Below are 25496 nucleotides of genomic sequence, written 5' to 3' on the forward strand. Positions count from 1 at the left end.
CAGACATGAATATCGCTGCGCGAAGATTTCGCCGACCAATGAGATTAAATTATTTGGCACATGCGCGGTTGATTTTCAAGTTTCAAGAGATTGTCCCGGCATTCATACATATATGATTGTACTGCGCTCGTCACAGACACCTTGCATCGACAAGGGTGCAGAGAAGGTTCGTCGTAGGCAATCGTGCGTTCTCGGCAAGCCTCGGGCCAACGGTTCCACCGCCCCGATTCGATTCGATTCGATTCTCCAGAGCCGCCAGTCTCGCGCACGACCTCCGGCGGTGAAGATGTCTCCGTCTCTTCCGCTCTCCGTTACTTTAATTTCGTGAAATTCCGGGTAATAACGGACACACGAACAGATCACAAAGCATCGAATCAGTGCAATTCAACACGCTGCCCGCTCCGCTTGAGCGTGAAATCTGTTGTTTTCTAAACAAGGTGGAAAACGGTGCAATTTGTTTGTCAGTTTTTACTCGTGTACACATGTGTTTGTGTTTTGACAGTTCAGTGAGGAAAACGGTATAGAATTTTAAGAAATAGTGCGTAAAATTGGAGTTCCGTTACATTTAAGTTCGAATATCAAAAGTGCGTGGATAATATTGTAATTCGCCGATTGCCCGAGTGTGAACATCCATTCGGTTGCTATTTATCGCAGACCGCCTTAGGCGCAACAGCTTGTGTGCCGATATAGGCGAGCATCGACCAAACGACGACGGTAAATGAACGTGAAAATGTTACCGCAGACTCCTGACATCATTCCCACGTCTTTGAATCAGGTACTGTTCGCCACACATGCCTATGATCATCTTCTACCCAGTCGCTATCCTTCCTATCGCGACGATCGTTAATACCGAATGACTCTCGCGTGGCGCGCTTTTGGTTCGAACGGGCATTTAAAAATTCAAAAATACCGCACCGCGTTCAAGGCGCACACGTCACGCGTAGTGCGCCTCGCCACGTATGTGGCACGCAGGTATATCCGTGGCGACGCAGATGATACGCGATGAAAGAACACATTGTTGTTTCGCTAGCTTATCTTATCAGACCTCTTTCATCATTCACCTACTTGACCTCGGCGTCGAATTTCTGATATACCTACTCGTACACCCACGATATTTATATCGGGCAAACACTGCTCTTGAGGTGTTTCAGCGTAATTGCGTAATTCGTCGTGATCGACTGAAAGTTTTTATAAAAGTCTATTTCATTTTTTCGTAAGCCATCGATTCGATTTGAAATCCTTGGTCGCATAATTTTTGATGTTAGGAAGTGCGGTCTGGTCAGCTAGGCCCGATAATTTTTCATATGAATCATTAGTCGAATAATTTGCAAAGTGCAACCTCCAAGCCTGTTTCGCAGCAAAATGATTATATGAAAAATCTATTATTATCTATTTTTAATCCTGGCTCACCAGAGCGCACTTTTCAACAACAGCACCATCATTTAACGAGAAATTCGGTATCGATTCAGAGTTTTACGAAAGAATGAGATGGATTCTTGTAAAAACTCGTTGCGGCGGGTGCCCTGGTCGACTTCGACGTTCACATATATATCTCCATGTCAAATGAAAATGAATTGGAATGTTTTCGTTCATAATTGCGTATAGAATGGGGCTGTTGAGCCCATTTTCGCGTTAAAGATACACGGACTTTGATATTTGGAGATATGCAACATCGAAATCGACCAGGACAACCTCTGAGAGTATTCTATAGTCAGTCTTTACTGATCATGGGTTATTTTCACTTGAAATAAAAAAAAAAAATATTTGGTCATACTTTTGACAGGCATTGCATGTAGGGTTGTGCCGACTGCGGGCATTATCGGATCAATGCTGCCATAAAATAAGTGACATTTTATTCAGTCGGTAAAGACTGACTACGGTATACTCTTGAGTAAGAAATTTGCTGTTTTCATACGTTAATATGGGTATCTGCGTAAATCTATAAGCTCGCCCTGTTTCCCACCTGTTTCATTCGTTTTATTTTCATTATAAAATATCCGATCATAAAGAAATTGTAACGAGTACAAATTATTTTCTCCACTTGCATGATAAATTTACGCCTCATCCGCGATCACTAACCATTGTGTATACTGTGATATTCACTGTTGAAGATAGAACAGCTTCTGAGATTTTACGCGGAAAATCGTACAACATACACACACGCACACACCCACACGCACACATAGCATCGAACCCGTCACACCGTTATCCTCAGGTAGAACGAATAAACTATATATTTTCGGATTATAGGTTAGGTTAGGTTAGGTATGTTTTACGTGTGTCGAACTGCCTATACATATAGATACACGTACCTGTGAACGGTATCTGGGTAGGTTCGTTCTGCAAATCGATGGTTGGAAGTGGAATGATTGTATTCGGGCATCTAGCAGATGGTGAATTGCGTGTTGGGTTCGGTTGCACGTGGGTTGTGTGTATTTAGGCAATTTGTATAACGCGGTAGTTTGCCCGTGTCAGTCGTTCTCGTCGACAAATCTCGCCAATTTGATAATATTTAACTACGCCACGCCGTATACCTATCTGTTCTAGCAGTATTACAAAAAACATCATTCAAAAAAAAAAAGACGTGTGTGTGTGTTGTACACGGACTCGAATTTCGCCTGTGTCAAGGGTAAAGAAAAGGCGTTTCAATTGGCGCTCAAATCTAATAACTATTATCATCACCGCGTAAATGCGTCGTCTTCAATCGTGGGATGACTTTTGATCAGACTTCAACGTTTCTGTCTCATAGAATCGAAAGATGTATCGAGGTGGTTCACCCATCATGTTTATTGTTCAATTTTCGAATATGTGTAATCCAATGTGCCTGGTTTTATCTGCAAGAAATTTCAATGCCGCGGGTTCATATCAAACATTGCTACTGCGTTTTATTTATGGAAAGAGGTTTAATCTTCTTTTGGTCAGTGATTTATTGACAAAAATAAATTTTCGATCGGGACCCAGGCCGGTCGTCTTCGGGCTGCAGAATAATTATATTTTAATGTATGTTAAGACGAAGTATGAAAAAAAAAGTTAGAGACAAATCCGTAAAATGAAAGTTGGTTAATCAACGATTTACATATGTATGCAGTCACGTGACATATAAAACACTCTGTGCAACATTATATAAACAGATAAATTAACGCGGGAGAATATCTTAATTACTACCTAACTATGTCGTTTGACGCTGATTAGTGTTAATCGTTTTATTAAGCTGCCATGATGTGTTTATTTTAACTTTCATTTTTTTCCTCAGTTCCTGACTGCTTGCACTAGGAACGTAATTGGGCTAATTTTAATATCGATGATCGTCGGTCACAGTCGCATTATCGCATTTGACGACTGGGTGAATACGATTAAGATGAAACGTAAATATAAGTCCACAGACTTGTACAAGCATGACATACGGTTTTTGATGATGTATCAAATAATGCAGAAATTCAAAAATGAACTCGATCAAAAATGAATTTGATTGAAAGAAAATATTAAGAATAATCAAAAGCATATTTTCTTGATACTGAAAAAAAAAAAAAAATTTTGAACCTGATTAACTTCAACTCATTATGAGATATACGGTTTGTGAATCATTTTGAAGTATGAATTATATTATTGTACAACAGTTTACCAATTCCAAACACGTAATGTTGTTTCGATTTCCATTAATGATACATATGGCTAACTCTATTGGCGGATAAGTTTTGTGCAGTACCTGTGATGAGTTATTATCCTTATGATATGGCAGTTCATCGCAAACTATACTGTCTACAAAATCATTGACAATCATTGACATTTATTCATTCGTAGTTGCGGTTTTCAATTTGTTTCAACATTAGTGAGAGATTCTTTCAGTAAAATATAACACAATCAACTTCGTTGGCATTTCTTCAATTCCGAGTTTGATTATTTTTATTTTTGTGTGTAGAGATGCGTGGAGGGATGGATCGAATAATTGACGCCGAAGTTTCGGTAACTGTAACAACGGAGATAGCAAATGGTTTATTTATAAATAGTATGGCTGCAGGAGGCAGAGATGAAACTAGCTGGTTGAGTACGTTGCGGAGACACGGTAAAGACTGGTGAAAATTATGCAGAAATAATGCAGGCTCACCCCCAAGTCAGAGGTAAAGGTTGCGTCACGCCACAAATGCCAGATATGTGGAAATCCCAGGCGCGGCCGAATCTTTGACCATCGTTGACAAGCGAAGCACGTCATGGACATGTCGGAGAAGGTATAATCAACGTTGCAGTAAAGAAATTGAAGAAAATGAAAAAAAAAAGAATAGTATATCGTGTAACAAGGAGGCAAATTCGATCTTTTCGGGCCGAGCATAAGTTTGCAAAATGAGCCGTAGGTGAGCCGAAGACGATTATTGCAAATACGCGAAACGAAAAGACCGCTGCCTATTTGTTGCACACGATTCTTTATACAACGTTTTTTCACGAAGCACGAAATTGAGGTTACGTTCGCGTAATGTCAGATTTGTTCGCGACAGCGCATGCGCGCAGTACAGAAAAGACCACTTCTAACTGCTAGGACTTAAAAGTCGTCTTTTCAGTTCTCCGCGCTCGCGCGTATACAGACTTAATCTACTGTAGCAGAAACGGATAGTTTGTGTAATGGAAAGACGCATGGAAAACGCGTTTAACATGCTCGCGTTATATAAATAAATATATCAAGAATTTTCGTCGTAGCCGTCTTGCTGGTGACGAATGGCCACCGCATTGTGTTCGATCAATTTTTCGACCGGGCTTTTCTCCTGATTCTCTCTTCGACACACGATAGGTCATACATCTACATAACATATTCTGTGACCTAAGAAATCTTGTACGTAGTACGCAAAAGAAGAGAAAAAAAAAAAAAAAATTAACAATAATGGTAACGAATAATGTTCAACCGCTGAACAAGTACATGTTGTAGTTTTTTTTTCTCTCCATTTCTAATTTAGCGGATCTGTTATTTAAATAGGAATTTTCAATTCAGAGATGTTGGTTTTTTTTTTTTTTTTTAAATATTCACATTAATATCACCACGTATAAGAGCATCGCCAGATTGTATTTTCACGTCTATGAAATTTGCCACGAATATTTATAGGACAGGTGAAATGATGATTCATCGTTATGTGCATACCCCCACTGCACTAGTGACTGTTCTTTCCAAGCCACACGTAACCTGGAGGTGTTGATAAGAAGATCTCGTATCGCAATGTGAATGTCACACGGATGAATCACGAGCAGTAGACCCAATTTAGTGTCTTGATAACTTCAAAAATACAATGTAAAATATGCAGCTGAACAACGACTGCGATATTATTGAGCATGCATTCGGTGGACATGAGTTGCATGTGTAACTTATTTTGCTGTCTGCTCCAATGTACGTGTTAATGAGCGTGATACAGGTGTGCGTGTCGAATGTTCTGTACACGTAGCATGGCATCTACCTATACTATATATAGGTATGTACAAGCGTTCCAACTCCGTCGATGTGCAATCCCACGACTCAGCTCGCTAATGTCAACATATTATGGATTTCTGAGACTCGGGTCTTACGACGAGACACCGCAAATTTGCAAATATACATATTCACTTATTCACATTCCGCGGAACTAACTCCAGTTACATATCTGTATGCCAGTTACGTCAGCCGTATGAGTGTACTTTGTTGAAGAAATATATCTACATCTTTTTTTCTTGCACTTTTTTTATTAAGAATTTTAGTTTTTATTTTCATTCTTTTCATCTTCGTCCCGCAAACTGTCTAAATTTTTAATGTTAACCAGATATATATATTAGGGTGGTCCTTGTTTAGGGTGTTGACGAATTTTTACCGCCCCATCACTGAAATCAATTTTAAATCATTTAAAAAAAGTCGCGAAATTTTTTAAGATTCTTACAGCAAGTCTGAGATAGTCCGCATTGTGATCGAAGTTTCTTGTGGAAGTGACGTGAGAAAAATTTTTTTTCGCACTATATATTTTATTGCGAAAGTAATAATGTTCCAAAAAATCTGTAACTGCGAGGTTTTAGTCGGCATTAGTGATACTATATGAAAAAAAAAAAATACACATCATCGTACGAGGCAATCTAAACGAATTGCACTTCCTCTAAATAAAAAAAAAGTCAGGTTTCGAGGTTGTGCAATTCGTCTAAATTACCTGGTACGACGATGTGTATTTTTTCCCAGATAGCAGCACTAATTCTCACGAAAACCTCGCGGTTACAAATTATTTGGAACATCATTACTCTTATAATAAAATATATACTGAGAAAAAAAGTTTTACCCATGTTAATTTCCATAAGAAACTTCGATCACAATGCGGACTATCTTAGATTCGATGTAAAAATCTGAAAAAATTAGGCGATTGTTTTCGAATTATTTGAAGTTGATTTGGGGGATGGTCTGGCAAAAATTCGTCAACACCCTGAATAAGGACTACCCTAATATATATATATATATATATACATATATATATATATAATTTTTGAAATCTCGCTGGTGATTCGTTACGAAGAAATAATCAGTGCGAGATCAAGTTTCGTCTCGGTTGTCTAATCCGTTTTTCAATACATTTTCTCGCGAATAAACCGAAACGAAAGACACAAGCACGTCTCTTAAGCTGGAATAACCACTTTATCAAAATCGAAAATGACCTATATGGGTATTTAGTGCTCTTTAGTTGCTAATTTGTTCCCCAAATTTTGATTTTGTTGCTCCAGTGATTTCGCCGAAATTAAGGGCGATGTCAAGTTTAAAAAAAGTTGGCAAAGCCGGGCAAACGGATGACGCAATATTAACGAAAAAATTATGAGAATTGGTTGCTAATTAGTTGCTCAAACAATACACTCATTTCGAACTGAAAGAATCAACCCCTGCTCCGGAAACCACCCCCAAGTCGTCACGTACAAACAATACGCTTGAAATGTAATTGAATGTACTGTACATTTTGTTTTCAACTAATAAATCACTGAATCACGTGAATTTGTCGTATCACCGATTTTGTTGCTCAACCCCCAACACCCGAAATTCACCCCCATGCCAACGGCGCTACACAGAAATGAGAGAACGCGTGGATATAAAAATTCGTTAAAAATTGATTTCAGATCCGCGAATTAGTTGCTCTCGATGTACCGTATCACCGATTTTGTTGCTCAACCCCCAACACCCGAAACTCACCCCCATGCCAACGACGGTCATCTTGGACATAATTCCAAGTCATCAATATAAATTACAAGTTCTGAGATTTTCAGAAATATGTGCGTTATTCCGTTATTGCATAAAAAAAAAAAAAAAAACATTACAGGGTTACCTGAGACTGCATTACAATACGTGACCCATTTTTACTCGGCCTTGAATGATATTTGGATTTTCTTGTTTTTCATGACATATACAGTTATATATATCTCATCTTTATCCAAGTTTCAGTTTATATTAATTATTTATTGTTAAAAAATCTTTCGTTTTGAGTGGAAATGATGCAAGGATATGTATACCTGCAATAAGTGGTAATTAAATCACAGGAATACATCTTCTGGCATTCTTGTTGCGTAAAATGAGACTTTTTTCAGATATTTGTATACGACATATTATATCAGTACCTCTTTGGGAAATTGATACGAGAGCGGAGGTGATAAGTTTGGAGGACAGGGATTTCGGATTCTTGGTCTCCTTTAGAAAATGCATAAAAATGGTATCTAATATGTTGAAACTGTTATGGGTAAAGTGTCGATCATGCGTTGCCCCCGTGTATGGGTGTTACCGTCCTCTAAAGGTGTAGAAAGACTACAAAATCCTCTACAAATGAACAAATGAGACTAGAGGTGAAATGAAATGCTGTTGAAATAATCGCGGAACAACCGACACATGTCATTAACATACCATAGACATAAACGCCTGTCAAGCCACGAGGAATTACATTGGGAGAATAAAATAATATTGGGCGTTCTACAGGCACTCAAAACTATTCAACTCGACACATTATTACAGCACGAATAGTTGGATTGGAAAGCCGAGTTGTAAAGTGGATAAGACTCGTGGGCGAGCTCATTCTCCGATCATGGCAATCTCATCAGCAGCGTTAACTTTGGACATTAGATATAGAGCCGAGCAACTTTGACACGTGAAACTCTAATTTTTATCAAGATAAGTTGACAAAGGGGTGATTTTAATGAATAAAGGGTGGAACGGCAGAATCCTAATAACAGCATATCAATGGAAAACGTGCGTTCCATCACTTTTCTGTACGTAGTTGGCATGGGGGTGAGTTTCGGGTGTTGGGGGTTGAGCAACAAAATCGGTGATACGGTACATCGAGAGCAACTAATTCGCGGATCTGAAATCAATTTTTAACGAATTTTTATATCCACGCGTTCTCTCATTTCTGTGTAGCGCCGTTGGCATGGGGGTGAATTTCGGGTGTTGGGGGTTGAGCAACAAAATCGGTGATACGACAAATTCACGTGATTCAGTGATTTATTAGTTGAAAACAAAATGTACAGTACATTCAATTACATTTCAAGCGTATTGTTTGTACGTGACGACTTGGGGGTGGTTTCCGGAGCAGGGGTTGATTCTTTCAGTTCGAAATGAGTGTATTGTTTGAGCAACTAATTAGCAACCAATTCTCATAATTTTTTCGTTAATATTGCGTCATCCGTTTGCCCGGCTTTGCCAACTTTTTTTAAACTTGACATCGCCCTTAATTTCGGCGAAATCACTGGAGCAACAAAATCAAAATTTGGGGAACAAATTAGCAACTAAAGAGCACTAAATACCCATATAGGTCATTTTCGATTTTGATAAAGTGGTTATTCCAGCTTAAGAGACGTGACACAAGCAATATATGTCACGATTGGAGCTAGATTTCATGATAAATAATCAAGAGAGAAAAAAAAAGAGTTATCAATTAACCGATCCGAAGGGTGAAAAAACGTTGTAATCCGATCATGGTAGGTTTTTTTTAAGAATCAAGATGTGAGCTTCGATATTACAGGGATACTTGATTTTCAGGCTACGTTTGAATTTTACCATATGGGTAGGTAGGAGCTCTGATTCGTATAATATGACTTGCCTGATAGTAGGATCCAATTACGGCCTGTATAGACAGTGGTTCTCATCTCCTTGAAGATGGGAATTTTTCAAGTTCAGAGAAAAGAGAGGATGCGGGCACACTCGGGGCAAAGTGCGGTGTATTAAAAAAATTAAATGAACAAAAATTGTTTACACACATTTTCCGGTTGTGTCCTAGTTCGCTACTAATAAAATTCTTGTCTTGGGAGTTTAAAGGCTGCAATATTTACGTTAATTTATACAAGTAAACGGTAATAGAGAAATATCATTTGATTCGTCGAATATATAATATGTTTTGATTAATGATAAACGCCACGTTATGTCCTGCATATCTCGAATGTTCTTTTTTTTTTACTCGTACTTTTCGAACACTTACTGAAATTGAACTCGGAAATATCGATTCCATATATAGGTGAGTAGCGGACCAATATATAACAGAAATTCAGGTTTGAATGGGGCGGGGATTAAAGTCTAAATTTGAAAAGTTCCGGAAGCGCCTAATTCCGAATTCTTTAGTGGCGGAACTTGAAGTAAAGAAATCAAACTTTTACGATACATCAAAGCTTCGAATATTCCGATACTCGACGCTCAAAGTTCCGAAATGCAAGACTCCGAAAATTGAAGTTATATACGATAGAGCCAAGCGCCGAAAGTAAAGTTCCGATATAGCAAAATGCCGAAAAATAAAGTTACGATAGAGTAAGATTTGGAAAATAAAAATTTACTCACACAGCGTAGTTACGTAACTCAACGAGTGGGTATATAGAAAATCAGAATGACCAGGATTTCGAACATAAAAATGTCGAAAATTCAAAACATTAAAGAAAGATCAACGTGTTGAAATTTCACGCAGCTAGAAATTCATAGAACTGAAAATTTCCGATCATTACGAATCTCGAAGTTTCAGATTTTTTAAATTTCTCGTTTTCGCATTTTAGGAAATTTGACTTTTCGGAGTTATTCTCTCTCGGCGTTTTGTCTTTTCGGAACTTTGAGCATGGGGTTTCGGAACATTCGAAGCTTTGATGTTTCGTCAAAATTTGATTTCAGTACTTTAAGTTTCACTACAAAAAAAAAAAATCGAAATTTGTCGCTCTCGGAACTTTACAAAATCGGAATTCCGATCCTGCCCCGTTTGAACGAACGAGGTCGCTTGTATAGTAATCATGTGTAAGGGTCGTTATATTGTGCATACAAGACGTATAACAACGTACGTGCAAATACAATTTTACTTGTACATGCCTAAATGTCGTTTAGCTGCATGATCGATCGAGCAAAGAGTTTAGTAATTAATTTAACGGGGGCGCCAGCCTCTGACAGAGTTGAGTACGCAAGCTCGCCTAGTCACGTTTTATAGGCGAGATAGTAACGAAGAGGGAAAGAAAAAACAGACGAGGAGGAGGAAAGTAAGGTTAGGATAAAATGACATTGGCCAAGGAACAACAACTGCTCGAGGATGAAAGCTGACAGTTTGCAGGGTAGAACGGCTCCCGGGGTAGAATCGATTCGGCATTTAACGGCGCCAACCGTAGCTTGCAAAGCCCGTCCGCGCCTTAACACGCCAACTCCAACCCACCTTCTAGGAGTGAACTCGAGAGATTTTTCATCCAGATTTTTCGTTTTTTCCCTCATATTTTTTACCTCTCATCTCTTTGGTAGAAATTAATCGAACCCAACAGATGGACGTAAGAACTAATCACTCGTTGAATCTATTTTTAACAAAGCGAAAATATTTTTGCCATTTACCTACGTTTCAGTGAATATTAATTTTTTTGTTTCCGAAAAACAAGAGGGCAATATTTGTGTTAATCGAACAATAAAAAAAAAAAATAGAATCATTTCGTGAGTCTGAAGTGACAAAGATCAATCCGATTATCAATATCAGGTGAATTGCATGCATTAGTTTACCACATTATTATTTTAGTATTTAGCATTAGTTGACTTAGTTTCTCACGAACCAAGTAATTGTTATTAGTGTTTGTTATTTTTAAAATCATCTGTCTCTACAGCTCCTCAAATTCTAGAAACGAAGGCAAAATTATTTCGGAACAATTGAACCAAAATGATATTTTGGCCGAATAGTGTGATCCATTTTGAGTGGAATGCCCAAATACTTATGAGGTTGAATTAAGTAGCATTATCGTAACGAAACGTTGAGAAAAATCCACTGTTTTCTTATTTTTACAATGATTTTGGACGCACTGGAATTGCCCAATATGAGTATATTTCATTTTATTACGGTTTACTAGATTTCAAACAGTTTCAAAATAGCAAAATAATGGTTTTTCCTCAGCGTGAATCGTTACGATAACGTTACTACCTTCATTATGATAAATATACAATGTTGAAGTTAGTAACGTCATTGTAATAAAATATTGGGGAAAAAATCACTTTTTTTTTTTTTTGATTCTACAATTACCAAAAGAACTAATTGTATCATTTAAAAATCTGAACATGTCTTGTTTTATTACGGTTTACTGAATTTCACACCGTTTTAAAGTTACGAAATGATGGTTTTTCCTCAACATGAATCGTTCCAATTGCGTTATTAATTACACTTTAACCATTTAATACTATACTTTGTGCAAGTACTGCAGGAAGTTCTCGATTACTAATAATTCACACGAGTCGGGCATTGCGGAATCGTCGAGCCGCAAGTTACAAACTTTTATTTATAAATCCTGTGGTGGAAAGTTCTGCTGTAGAAAATAGGAATTAAATAAAATGCAAATATTTATCTTCGGCTCGTGCTGTGATTGGTACTCTGATCTATGATAATCAACGGTTGAAAATGGGTGAAAGAGAAGGGCCACTGAACCGTATTTAAATATATTAAAATAATTTCGGATTTGAAATTATCAAATTTCAACGAGTACTTGTGATTAAAACCATAATTTTGGAACGAATCAACAATAACGACCTTATTTTTTGTTGGAGTTGCTTCTCAACTGTATAATGTGAATCCTCGGCGGCTTAAAAATGCGACGATTTTTGAGTCGTTGAAGCTAATTCCACAAATTTTTTTGACGCATTTGTCTCGTGATCAGTTATAATTTATCTAACACACAGATAGTTTCACTATCAAGAAATCTGAAGCAAGTTCGACCTCTTTTTACTACAATCACTTATTGTTAGAAAGTTGTTGGAAACGCTACCTTTTTTCCTATTCTTCCTAGGATATTTGTCTATTCAACTCAAAACGGCACATACTGTGCATAAGTAGCTTGAATCTATGATCTATTTGAATAAAACTGAGAATATCAAGAAGCATATGAAATTGTGCAAAAAATTTAAATCTTGCATGCTTGAAATGCCGTGACTTGAACTCTTCACTTCGTTAGAATCAATGATTTCTTTACCGAAGTATGAACAGTTCGTCAGATGTTTATATTCAGATCGGATATGTATGTCTATTTTTTGAAAATACATTTTTTCACAATGTTTTGCACACCGTCTTTCTTTTTCAACTCACATGACGTTCTGTACTGGAGCTGTCTATAGAGCACTGAAAACAATGGTAAAATGGACATGTGTTGGGTATTCCGTGTATCGTGATCACTGAACATTTCTTATTTTCCAAAAGGTCACAGGTGGTTGGAGTTCGCTTTAACCCAGAATAAATCTCTTCCAACGCACTGCATGTAATACTTTCACATCGATTGTCATTCATGGAGTGTATACAAAAGCGTCATTCGTTACACTACGCGTTTTAACATATTAAACCGAAAATAATATATTCTAAACTATACGCGATACAAGAAAAAACGGAACATAATAATACTAAAGTCGCTCTTCGCACGTTAAACAAATAAAAACACCAAAAAAAGTATCAAATTAAACCTAAACCTAACCGTGTTAGTCGCACTCACAAACGAAAGACAAAATTAAGTCTGTTGAATGTGACTCGAACGCGTTGACCAAGATCATCTTCGACTTAAACTAACATGCCAATCGCAACGAATCCGAACTTAACCTTAAAAGTGAATCATATGGTCTTTTGTGCTCGCGTGAATTCTTGTTATGTGTATATTTTGTAAACAAAAAGGCGCGTGGCTTTCTCCACTCTATGGAAAAAAAAAAAAAATGGGTGCGTGTACTTATGTACGCGCGTGAGAAGTTATACTTCTTTGGCATCATTAAAAAATACACAACATGTCAAAATCTTCTGTCACACAATGATAAAGAAAAGAAGTATGTAATAAAAAACAATAAAACAAATAACGGATGTCTTACATTATATTTAAATAATCTATTAAATTTTTGTCACGAACTTTTTATTAAATGTTCTATTAAATTTATTTCTTTATTTTGTAAATATTAAAAAACCAATAATAAATATTCAACATTGATAATTTAAGGGGGTATTCTAGTGTAGAGGCATGAATTTGAGGTGTTTTTTGAAGTGCTATAAACAAAAAACAAAAAATATTTTTACCATCCATTTTTTTATCAGGCGTTTATTATTATTTCACGATCACAAAAAAAAAAAAAAAAACAAGTCAAAAAATACAAAATTGAAAGTGCTATGAGTTGTTGAAGTGGGGGGTACAAAAAAAATGGCGCGCCAATGTTGTCACGATTGCAAGCATTTTCAAAATCAGAAAAAAAAAAAAAAAAGATTATTAATCTACATAAATGCAGCTATCGTACTAACTAAAAAAAAGTCGAAAAAAAATTTTTTTTTGCCAAATTACGGCTGTCCGAAAAAATAATACGTTTTTTTTGACTTTTTTGGACGTTTCTGAATTTTTTAAAAATAGTAAAAATTATTATTTCGTTATAATAATAGTTCGTGCGATAGAGACATGTATTGAAAAGATTCTCACCAAATTTCAAGTAAATCGGTTCAATAGAACTTGAGAAATCATGTCAACCGTTTTGAAAAATGTAGTTTTGAGAAAAACGCGTTTAAAGTTTCGAGTAAAATTCGTTCCAGCCGAGCCAGTATTGAAGACGTGTCACTAAAATAGCTATATCTCTGAAAATAATTGAAATTTTGACTTGTCCTTTTAAGGACACATTCTTGAAAGGTTAAGCTTTGAAAATATAAAAAAAAAAAAATCGATTTTTTCAAATTTCTACACTAGAATACCCCCTTAATAATATTTAGTATTAATTATATTAAATAATGATATTTTAATTTATATCAATAAATAATACATACGGATAACTAACCTCAATTATATTGGAGCACTTGAAAAAGTATTTTAGCACAATTTTTTCACTAATATTCACAAATAGTAAATAATATTAATCCAAATATTCAATTTAAATCACTACTGAATATATTTTATTGCCACATATATAATTCGCGCTTGTATGAAAATAAAACACGTGTTGTGACTGTAAAAACTAAAACCATGTGGATAAATATTTAGCTTTTTTTCGAGACTTAATGAATTCGGTTGAGTGGGCAACTTCATCCTGTTAATTTTGTGTTACAGTGATGCGCGCGCATCTTGAAATTTCACTCTCATCAGTTTTTCATAACGCGCCTAAAGAAGTATAACTTCAAAAAAAAAACAAAAACAAACGTGCGCAGTTCACAGGTGGTAGAAGTGAAACCTTCGGAAAGTAAACTGCGAGAGAATGAGGAGAATGCAGTATCAGGAGTGGAATAATTATTCGTTTCGTCGATAGTCGTTTCATTTCGTCACATCGATAGTAATTTCATATCGTTACATCTATAGTCGTTTCATCGAGTTTCAAATCACTACCGCGCTAATTAAGTTAAGTTTTGCATTTCCGTTTCATCGATAGTCGTTTCATTCAGTTTCATCGAGTTTCAAATCACTCCCGTGCTGAAGTTTTCACCAACGGCGCTAAAGAAGTTTTCACTTGAAAAATCACGGTGTAACTTATTAGCCAGCCTGGAAAGTGTCCCCTCTCGAAGTTTCGGACGCGTGATCCTCGTCTTGGCGCTCTTTTTCTACTATCTCGACAGTTGCTGTTACGATTTCTTTAATTGTGGGTACCGTCCAAAGTTCGTGTTAAAAATGCTACGTTACAATATATGGTATATGGGGCACCTCATCACTTCGATCTGGCTCCGATCGTTGACCTCTCGAATTGGGCCCGTGATTGTTGTCACTGTGAAAGGCACTCGTTTTTTTTTTTAAATTTTTATCTTTTTTTTTTTTTGAGAATAAAAAAAATCTGCAAAATCTCCTGTCAGATATAAAAATTTTCAAGCTTAGCGCTGTAGTGGAGAGATCTTTCTATCTTACTGTTAGCTTATACACCTAGTTTACTGTAATTCTATCCGCTAATAATTATAACGTCAATTTATATAGTATTAATCCAGTGATATCTCATATAATTCCCCAGTGTAGTTCTTTCGATTTTAATAACGATAAACTAACACGTCAACGAATCCACACTGCCTCTAGATCTCAAACACGTAACTCTTGTTTCATTTCAACCACTGGCTCGTTTCAAATGTAACTGCCTTTTCAAAGCAGGAAGATCGCTCGACAATTATTATTAATTGCCCGCAGAACTGTGATCGCTTCTTCAAATTGATATTTACAACGCGTGTAAACCTGTGAATTAAAGATGAGACGAAAAAGATAAATATTGCTTTTTCTGTTTCTCTGAACGCCCCGAAATCCAAACAATGTTTATAGACACAAATTGTTCGGCGACAAAAACAGGAAAAGGCATGACAGCGTAACGTATAAATTAAACTTCAATTGCGACTGTATAGGGGTGCGGATTCACTACAAACTCCAACGACTGTCCCAGCCCTTAAGAATTAAGAAACATCCCTCTGCGGGTGCCTGCGTTTTTGAAATTAAATTGATCACAGCGTCTCTAACGGTGCACGGTTTCAAATGCGAGGAATAATCATTGTACATGGATTGACCCGTTGCGGCCTTTTTGATGTCTCCTACTTTCCTCGAGAGGTTTCTCAACAACATATGTAGGGCATTCCTAGTCAGCTCAATTGGTGTTTGACGTCTGACGTTCAACTGTGGCCACGTCAAACTAACAATGAGTTTTAATTCACATCTTTTCATTTCAACGTGTTCTAATTGCGTTGAGTTTCGCAAATAGTTTTTCTGAAATCTTAAACTTGACAATTTACGCCTCCTTGCGGTAAGTTTCTTAAGTTTTGAAAATTATGAGTCGAACTGCGTTCATTGGGTACTATACCGATTTGGTGATATTTTATAGTCAGTAAATTCGGTACATGTGTCAAGATTAGTGACGACAGTGAATCGCCGCCGAGTGTCTATCCGTACTCCGGCGATTGTTAGATGTGAATATTTACCCGAGTAAACTCGTTACTGACGTCATCACGCACGATATTTTCCAAACCTCGGAATAATTTACACGGAGATTCGCACGGTCGGAATTTCTTGTATGAAAACTGAGATTCCCAAGATTTGAAAGAAAAAAAGAAAAAAACCGGACCACACATGTTTTAGTATATGGCCAATTGTAATTGATATATTGAACATTTTCACCCCAAACATTTGCTTCCTCTTCCTCCCAGTCGTTCTTTGTCGATACCACAATTTAGACTGGGCCAAAAAAAAAAAAAAAAATGAAAATTCTAATCTTTTTTTGAAGCAACACGTTTAATAGTTGTAGAAACAGGAAATAAGATGCTTGTAAAAATTTGAGGCCATTAATGTTGCCATTTAGTAGTTCCTGAACGCCATTTTTCATTTTCCATTTGACGAACGTTCGAAAATAATTTTAGTTTCATTATTAATAAAGTAGCTCAGTAACGAGGCAATGCACATAAATATCCGATACATATTTTTGTAGCGAATTCAATGTTCTACAAAAAAAAAGGTCTCTTATAATTCTTCGATAACTCGACTCTCCAAATTTGTTCAAGGTTGAAGTTGAATTCATGCTAAAATTCACTTTTTTTTTGAGATGAAGAGCAAAAAATAAAAAATACTAGAATTACTACAAAATGTGGGTTTTCTTTGCAAAGCATTTCAACTACTAAAAATAGTGATTCACCTCCATTGTGGTGTATGCACAGGATGGAAATTTTAGAATCGCATCGTCGGACATTCAAATTGTGTTAACTTACGTCAAGCATCGAACACCTAAGTAACATCTGTACACGTGCGATACGTCGATAACATAGCATACACCGACTTAACGGTCGGTAACAGTCGGTAACAGTCGGTAACAGTCGGTAACAGTCGGCTAATTAGGCTAACTCTTATTGTTAAAGCATGTACTGACGATGAGAGGTACATGTCTGATATAATCTTGCTTTCTCTACATCCGATTGTGTGAGATAAATGGAGCAATCCGAATATGTATAACGTGTATAATAATTTGTATGTTCCTGGATTTTTCCAAAATATTCATGTTTTATAGCGTAGAAGCACGGTACGTAACTCTTATAATATTGTTAATCGTTCTGGTCAATGGAAATCAGACATTCTGTACTTCTACTTAGGATTCGAAATAACCATAAAAAATATGATGAATATAACACACGTTTAAAGATTCATAGCTGCGTAAGTGCAAAACCGAAATGAACGACCGACATAATATCGGTTCGGAATTGCAATTAACATTATGTAGACGTTAAAGAATAATTCGCTGCACCTAGAATTTTGCAAGTTCAACTATCGGGTTTACCACATACATTGGAAAGCCCGCTTCGTTATGCTTCCAAAATCTTTATTACTGCAGTAAAGGTTCTTGCTTTGACACCTTGAATTCTATTCATCTCTATGCTAACGCTAAACTGTGCTTGTCCAGCGAAATATTGTTTTCCGTGATTACAAGCGTTTGAATATAGTTATTGTATATATAGTGTGTACACGATGCCAACACGCACACTGCACATTTGAAAGGCACACTCTAACCATATTTTATATATAATTTTTTGTTATTTAGTCGACAAAGAAGACTTTGGGTATCGCGTATATTTAAATAAAGATCATCGTGGCTCTCTGGCACTCTCGCAATCATACAAATATCTCCGACCAATGTAAATATAATATATTATATGTATATCCTTCTCGAGCTGAAACCCCAGCACGGTTTTGTATCTTCGGTTTTTATTCGTTGACAGTTTCAAACGGAACCCTGATATCCGTGAAGCTATACATGACATACACGCTCCCTCTGGAAGCAACACATATGGTCTGCATAGGACAGGACTAGTCCTAGCTTATAATAATGTCTGTACGTCACAATGAGAAAACTCGTTCACTCCGGCTCTCGGAGAATGCGTCTACGCATCACATATTCCCATATGCCTGGATGATATAATACAAAGATCACAATATTGTGAATGTGCTTTTAGAAATTGAAAATTGAATCGGTCGGATTATGCATACGTTTTTTCACCTGAATTTCGTCGGGTGATTATACGCTCTGTGGGAAACGAGTGGATCTATTCATGCATCAGCACAGCTTTTTATGCCGCCATTATTGTTGAAAATACAGACTGGGACACGCAATATATCTTATTTCGGTATTTTTTTTTTTTTTTCCTCTCCAAAATCTGTTTCTTTTAAACATGATTGGTGATTCAAACTTGTGCGACTAGTGATCTGTTTGTTTTATTTTTTTTTTTTTTTTTTTTTTCGAGGAACTAGTGGATGGCTATTTTAATTCAATTCTGGCATTGTTTTGATATCCTCCGTTGTATTCCAGGAAGAAATTCTTTATTGTGCGAACAATACACGAAGAAAAGAAACCTGGAGCTTATTTCAGTTGCAGGTTATTCCAATTTACAAACGAGGCGAAAAATGGAAAGATACACTCATTATAGACCAATATGAATAATCTCAAAGCCTGCAAAGATCTTTGCAAGGTCAACAAAGAATCGCATCAGCCTTTTTACAGAAACAGTAATCTGTTATCCGAAATGCAATTCGATTTTGAAAAGTAAAAATATTTCGTCACACCATAGCCTACATATTTTCTAATATAATTGTAATAATTTGAATGAATAAGTAAATAGAAAATTCACGTTTAGGTCATACTATCTCATCTGTAAAGCAAAAATACTCTTAATATACATAAACTGAAATATATATATCTCAATTCTAGAATTATGATGTAATTAAAAAATTTGAATATAATTATTAGTAAAATTGTTACTTTATTTGATGTGTACAAACTCTTTAATTTATTAATATTTGTTTGGTTTGTATTTTAGACTGTACCTCGGTACGTACTTACAACGATAGTATCAGAAATCTGCATCCCCGATTCTATTGAAAATGCTAGAGGTGTTCCTTTCTCCAAAATTATAGCGCTTCTGAAGTGTAGTATGATCCATTGGGCTGTTATTCGCTCTGATAGAAATTGATTACATTAGCAGTTTAACGAGTAAACTATTTTAATAAAGAAAATTTGTTACTTATTTTTGCCTGAAATTTTCGTTTTGATTGTCCTCTCGCAACGTTCCAATGACAAGTTTTCATAGATTCTAGCGTAAGCGGATATATTATTATTTGAAAGCCACGATGTTGGTTGTATTATCATGAAAACTAAAAGTTATTCGTGCACAGAAGTGTCCCATAAATAAATAAATGTATACGGAGATAAATGAACAGATTAGGTATTTTTGTTATTGTTTTTAAGGAATTGGATACTGAATTTTGGATCAGGTTTGATTTTTACAGTTATTGTTTTCAGCAATTTCTTATGTTTGAATTGGTTCCGTTTTTACGATAAGAAAAATTCACCATTAAATTGAGAGATATTTTTACTACGGGACCTAGGTCATTTTGTAAAAACTTGTTTCAATATCTAGTGCCAGTCATAGTTAAACTGGTTACACGAACTTCGTAAAGTGAATTAATTTTTTAACACGTGTGAAATAATTATATCATCCGGTACAGAAAAAAATGTCAGTGTGATTCTGACTTCGTGTTTCTTCTATGAACACAAAACACGAGGTCGAGTCACTAAAGTTGTGAGATTATACAAAAAACAAAAATATATTTAATTCTGGGAATCTGGCTTCACCAGACCGACGTCCGATTTTCCTTTTTTACAACAATTAAATAATAGATGATCGGTTCACTAGCCGTACAATCCCTACAAAGTAAATCTCACTTACGTAGGTAACTACTTGTAATTCAATACCGTACCGATAGTTTCAATCACACTAAAAGATACCACAATTTTTGGGGGTCACAATATATGAACCTAATAATAAAGTTCCAAGATACCTTTTCAATTGAATATTCGTCGAAACAATATTTTGGGTACTTCATGGATTCTAAGTACTCGGTGAACTTAATTCTTAATTCTAAATAAAAAAATACATGTCTGTAACGGATGATTTGGTTCCATAATAAATTTGGTAACAGAATTCTATGAAAATATGTTTAATATGCTTTTACGCTGCGGAATTCAGTATCTTCGCTAGTTTGGTTGAAGAAAATATTGGACTTGATATTGAAATTAGTTAGAAGACGTGACCTTTTTAAAAAATTATAAAAAATAAAAGTAGTCTGGTGAAAAGATTAGACAAGTCTTACGTATGCAAGATTTTTCAACATTGATTTAATGATGGGTTTACATGAGATAAGTGATAAATTTATAAAATTAATTAAAAAAAATTCATTCAATTCAACATTTTTCTTCGTACCGTTTTTTCGAAAAAAGCATCAAAGTTTAAATCACCTGCTCCATTTTGAATTCAAGAACTTCAGGGATGTTGTTCAAAAGAATCTCAGAACTTGAAACCACTTGAGGTGAGAACTGGCTTAATCTAACCTAGCCTAACCTAATCTAAAAATTTTCTATTCCTTGGAAGAAGACTCGCGCCTTCGAGGGCCGAGATAAGCAATTGATGACACGTCATCGCATTATGTAAAAAGGGACAGGAAAGGAGATCCTGTGGCATGCCATAATCTATGTGTTGCTCAAAACTAGAGGTGATCCATTCGAGCAACTGGGAGTGCTATCGGAATGAGGATCCAGGTCTGGACTTAGAACTTGCCACCTGCAGGACTACGTTTTCGAAGTTAATAGCTCTGAAGCAGTCGCCGTGATATACGTTGGAGGAGCAGGTTCTACAGGAGCAACTTTGATCCAACAGACACGACTCGAGCCTTCGAGGCGGACGAAGCGTGGAGATGGCTCTAATTCCACCACGTTTTTGCCTCTCAACTCTGAAGCTGCGTACGTGGATTACGACACTTGGTCTGTATTCCCAAGTACACCCAACGTGACTAATTCTTTTGTGAAGTTAACATTTTTCAGGAAGTTTGCGAAGTTTTCTGTTGGGTTAAAAGCAAAAACACTTGACTTGCAGGATAAATGAATAAATTAATATGACTCCTTAGAACTGTGCATACAATATTTGACAGTCCTTGAAACATGAAAATATTTGTTACTATTGAATTATATAGTATGTAATGAGACTTGTTTCCGGTATCAGGGCATTTTGCGCGTGTTGCGAATGTCGTAAAAATGTGGCAAGAAAAAAGTAGAGATTTTCTTCTGCTTTATTCGTACAAGCAAAGCCTTAATCGCACCCAATGTGACAAAACAATGAAATTAGTAATATCGAAACGGAATGAGAATTAAGTTTTCAATCACCAAGAGTTTTCGCCAATGTAGACGGGGATTGGAAGATTTCAGACTACGCAAATTTGAAAGAATGGAAATCGATTTTAAATATTACAATTCTTCCGGAATTACAATATTTCATAGTATGGTTTTCGAGTCGCATGAATATTAAAGTGTTTAGAAATTACAGTATCTTATGCTCCAGTAAATTTTACGTTGCTTGAAGATATGCACAATGAGATTTCCGAAGATTTCTTTATTGGAATTTCAGGGTCTTGATAGGATTTTATACAGTTTTTTTTAATTCAATCATCTCTGAAGATGTTTCGGTACATTCAGTTCGTGATATTCTACAATCGAAAAAAGAAATATATCACACTCAAAAATCGTACTGGGTTTCCCGTAGCACGATACTTTTTTTTTCACATTGGAGTTTTGATTTTCCAAAGTGAACCTGCACAGATGGTTCTATCAATTTAATTTCACCAATTCAATTAGTATAACCTGAAGTCACATGATACGAGTCATAAATGTGAATCGAAATTTAAACAAAAACAAATAAAAAGTAATCGAGTATCTAAAGTTTTTCACATTTCCCTAAAAGCACCTACATCATTTTTAATTGAATGCCTAAATCAGTTGACAAGATTGAAAATGAATAATTTGGCGTACTCAGTCATTATAATGTGATAAGTGAATTTTTTAATTGAATTTAATATATTCCTCCAAAAAATTATAAATCCGTTGCGCTGATTGCCTTAGAGAATCAATCTTGAGTTCTCTTTGAAGGCCCTCTTTAACTCTTTGTGGCACAGCGTTTCATATATGAAACATTTTTCTCAGATCGGTTATTCAAGATTTACCATTCAATTTTTGAGATATCGGCATTTTTTGGCATTGTTTCGACTTTTTAGATGTCAATGTTGATGTTTTAAGTGGGATTATGATGGTTTCACGAATATAGACACAATAAATGTAATTGCGGCAAGGTTAGGGGGGCTATAAAAGTGGAAGTCGTTAATTTTGGATTTTTTGGAGGTCGCTAAAAACGAATCCTACGTAAAGATTTCAAAATTCGAAATAGCGGATCCAATACGGTGGACTGAAAATATAAAAATTGATCCAATTTGCTTGAAATTCGTTAACCGAGGGTTTTCGGGGGTACTGAAAACGAATCTGACGTCAGAATTCAAAAATTCAAAATGGCGGATGCAATGTGGCGGACTGAAAACATAAAAATTGATCCGATTCGCTCATATTAGATCAGCCATTTTGAATTCGAAAAATTTCTCACATCTGAGGTCATTTTTCAAATCAGTGACCTCGAGAATCCTTATATAACCAGTTTCAAGGGATTTGACTGACAAGGAAAAATGTATACTTCAAAGGGTTAACCATGTCGTCGTATCAGAAGTATTGTACCCTATGGATCAATGAGAGATGCCGAGTAATCTTACTCCAAGGGGGGTCGGAATAAACCTCGTTGGATGTACACGATATACCCACTGGCTTCAAGTGCGAGGCACACCTTTGCCTGGCGTGTTGGTGCGTATAACCAGCGTATATACATGCGCACAGATTTTCACGGAGTCATTACAGCTACGAGCTACATATATGTGTGTGTGTGTGTGTGTGTGTGTGTACGCACACAAGCAGCGTGACAATGTCATGCAACTTTCACTTTCGACTTTTACACGCTCATGCTTTATAGGTATCGCGTGTACAACTCAAGCAATCTTGTTCTGCGGTGACGTATACATACCTACTCCAAATGTCATACATGAAATACTGTCGTATGTAAGAACTGAGTTTGCACTTGGATTTGGAGGAAATGTAACCCACACTATCCTTTTCGAAAAGAAAAAAAAAAAAAAGAGAAGAAGCGAAGAAAAACAGATCTACAAACAACAAAGATGACGGAACAAGGTCGAAGCGGTGAAACCGAGCTGAGATGTGCTAAAACTGCGAAAAAAAAGAAAAAGAAAAAACCGCTTGAAAATGTATAAGCAAATTTGCCGAACGATATAATGACAATATATACTCAACTATCAGCTAGGAAAAACGATTTATTCCTCGATTTATTCTCTTTTTTTTTCAGACACAATTCTTGACGTGACGGTTGGTACACAGAAGGATTTCATGTCCTGGCTGAAGGTTAATGTTTGCATGACTTAAATTTAACGTGACTTTTGCAAAATGGTTATTTCGTTCACCAGACAAAATTGCAATTGCTATGCAGGGACGTTTATGAATAAGACTGTTATTTTTCCGTTTCGTGATGGTGACAATGCAACAAAGCCTTTCCCTAATAGCTCTTTTGAAACAGAGTGTGCAAAATATCAAGTAGTTGTGTAATTGTACAGTCTCATTTATTCTTCTATTTCGTTCGACCTCTGCCGAAAACAAAACGTGTTGATTACACATAGGAGCTTTTGAATTACCGTAGGCACAATTTTTACAAAGTTGAAGTTCATAACGGTAATAATCAAACAAGTACCTGCCTATGCGAGATTAAAAATTGACTCATTTGAGTCGTCTTAAAATTAATCTTTGAATTTGTTTCCGCATATGAAGGAATTCAATTCGGCAGTTTCGAAAATGAGAACAGAGAAAAAGAAAAAAGAAACAATTTTAAATTTACCGTCGTATAGACTTATGGACGGAGCACAAGATGAAATTACAGACAAGTAGTATGAATATTGCGGGATTACAGACGGTAGCAGGCCGGCCATATTGATAATAGGCCCTGTTCTCGTGCTATTTTCAAATTATCACAAGATAACCTAAATCTGTCGATAAAAGAATTGTTATCAGCTGAGTTCAATTTCAATTTTTTTTTTTTTCCAGCAATAAGATATTATTTTACGAGGTCATTGATTGTATATTTCAATAACTATAGATATTTTTAAGAGTAAAATTTTATTTATGAAAAAAAAAAGAAACACGATTTCTCTCTAAAAAAAGAAACTTTTAAGGTAAAATTGCCTTTCAAGTTGATACGTAGGTAATTTAGGTATATTAGTGAAAGGCAAATTATTCATATCTCACAAATAATGTATTTTAGCAAATTTGGCGTGATGACGCAACGCGCAGAAATGAAAAAGTCAATTGTTCTTCGTCCGAAATCCTAACCAACAAGTTTATACCAATGATCTTTCGCACTAGATTTCCACATGATACTTGTACCCAGAACGTGGTTGAATTTTTCATAAGTTATCTTATCATTTGTCACAATGCTTGGTATATGTTTATCGATAGTGCCTGTCAAGATGGCTGACCGTCTCGATCACCTTTCCGTCTTTCGCTTCAACCTGCAAGGATCCATTTCCATGTGTCGTAGTATTCAATTGACAGGAATCTACCTGTATCTCAAAATATCCAGCTATTTTTTACTAATGAAATAGTAGTTTGCGTCGATGTCACAGGTGTTGAAGCGATTCTAATGACAGGGTGCCTAACGGCCTGAAAAAACCTGAAAAGTTTTAAATGTCATGAATTTCAATGCGACCCTTAAAAAGTCATGAAATGTCATGAAATTTTAGTAATGAACCTGAATTTTTTTTTCGGTTAATTAACAACTCAGATTTCAACAATATTGGAATATCGATACTCATTTACATTTTTAAAAATTTTGAGTCGCTCGTATAGATAGATCGATTTAATGAAAATATGATTATTTTTTCTTCCTATGTACGGAACATATTGCTATATTTATTGCGACTATTACGAAGGTAAAAAAATATATGCATTTAATACGTTTCTTGCTTTAGCGTTGTGGTAGAAATATCTGTGATAATTAGTAAACAAAAAATCGAGATGTTGATGTTAAGTTGCTCGCTATACTCTAATTATTTGAAAAATCACATTTAAGAATTTTCTAATGTAGTTTTGAATCGTCAGAAAGGTCATGAAAACA

At 35.9% G+C, this 25496-nt stretch overlaps 1 protein-coding gene across 3 annotated transcripts in view; it reads left to right on the plus strand.

Moving 5' to 3' along the window:
* Positions 1-245: 245 nt before the first annotated feature.
* p130CAS (Serine_rich_CAS and FAT-like_CAS_C domain-containing protein p130CAS) overlaps positions 246-25496 on the plus strand; it is a 127617-nt gene continuing 102366 nt past the window's right edge. For 2 of the 3 annotated variants that reach the window (XM_046612487.2, XM_046612490.2), the window contains exon 1: positions 246-775. In XM_046612487.2, coding sequence (XP_046468443.1) covers positions 719-775 — 57 coding nt within the window. In that variant the 5' untranslated portion in view covers positions 246-718. Of the gene's footprint in view, positions 776-3919; positions 4227-25496 lie in introns of all 3 variants that reach the window. The other variant, XM_046612489.2, reaches the window with a different exon arrangement.

The sequence above is a fragment of the Neodiprion pinetum genome, chromosome 2 (assembly GCF_021155775.2).
Source record: "Neodiprion pinetum isolate iyNeoPine1 chromosome 2, iyNeoPine1.2, whole genome shotgun sequence".
NCBI classification, from domain to species: Eukaryota; Metazoa; Arthropoda; class Insecta; order Hymenoptera; family Diprionidae; genus Neodiprion; species Neodiprion pinetum.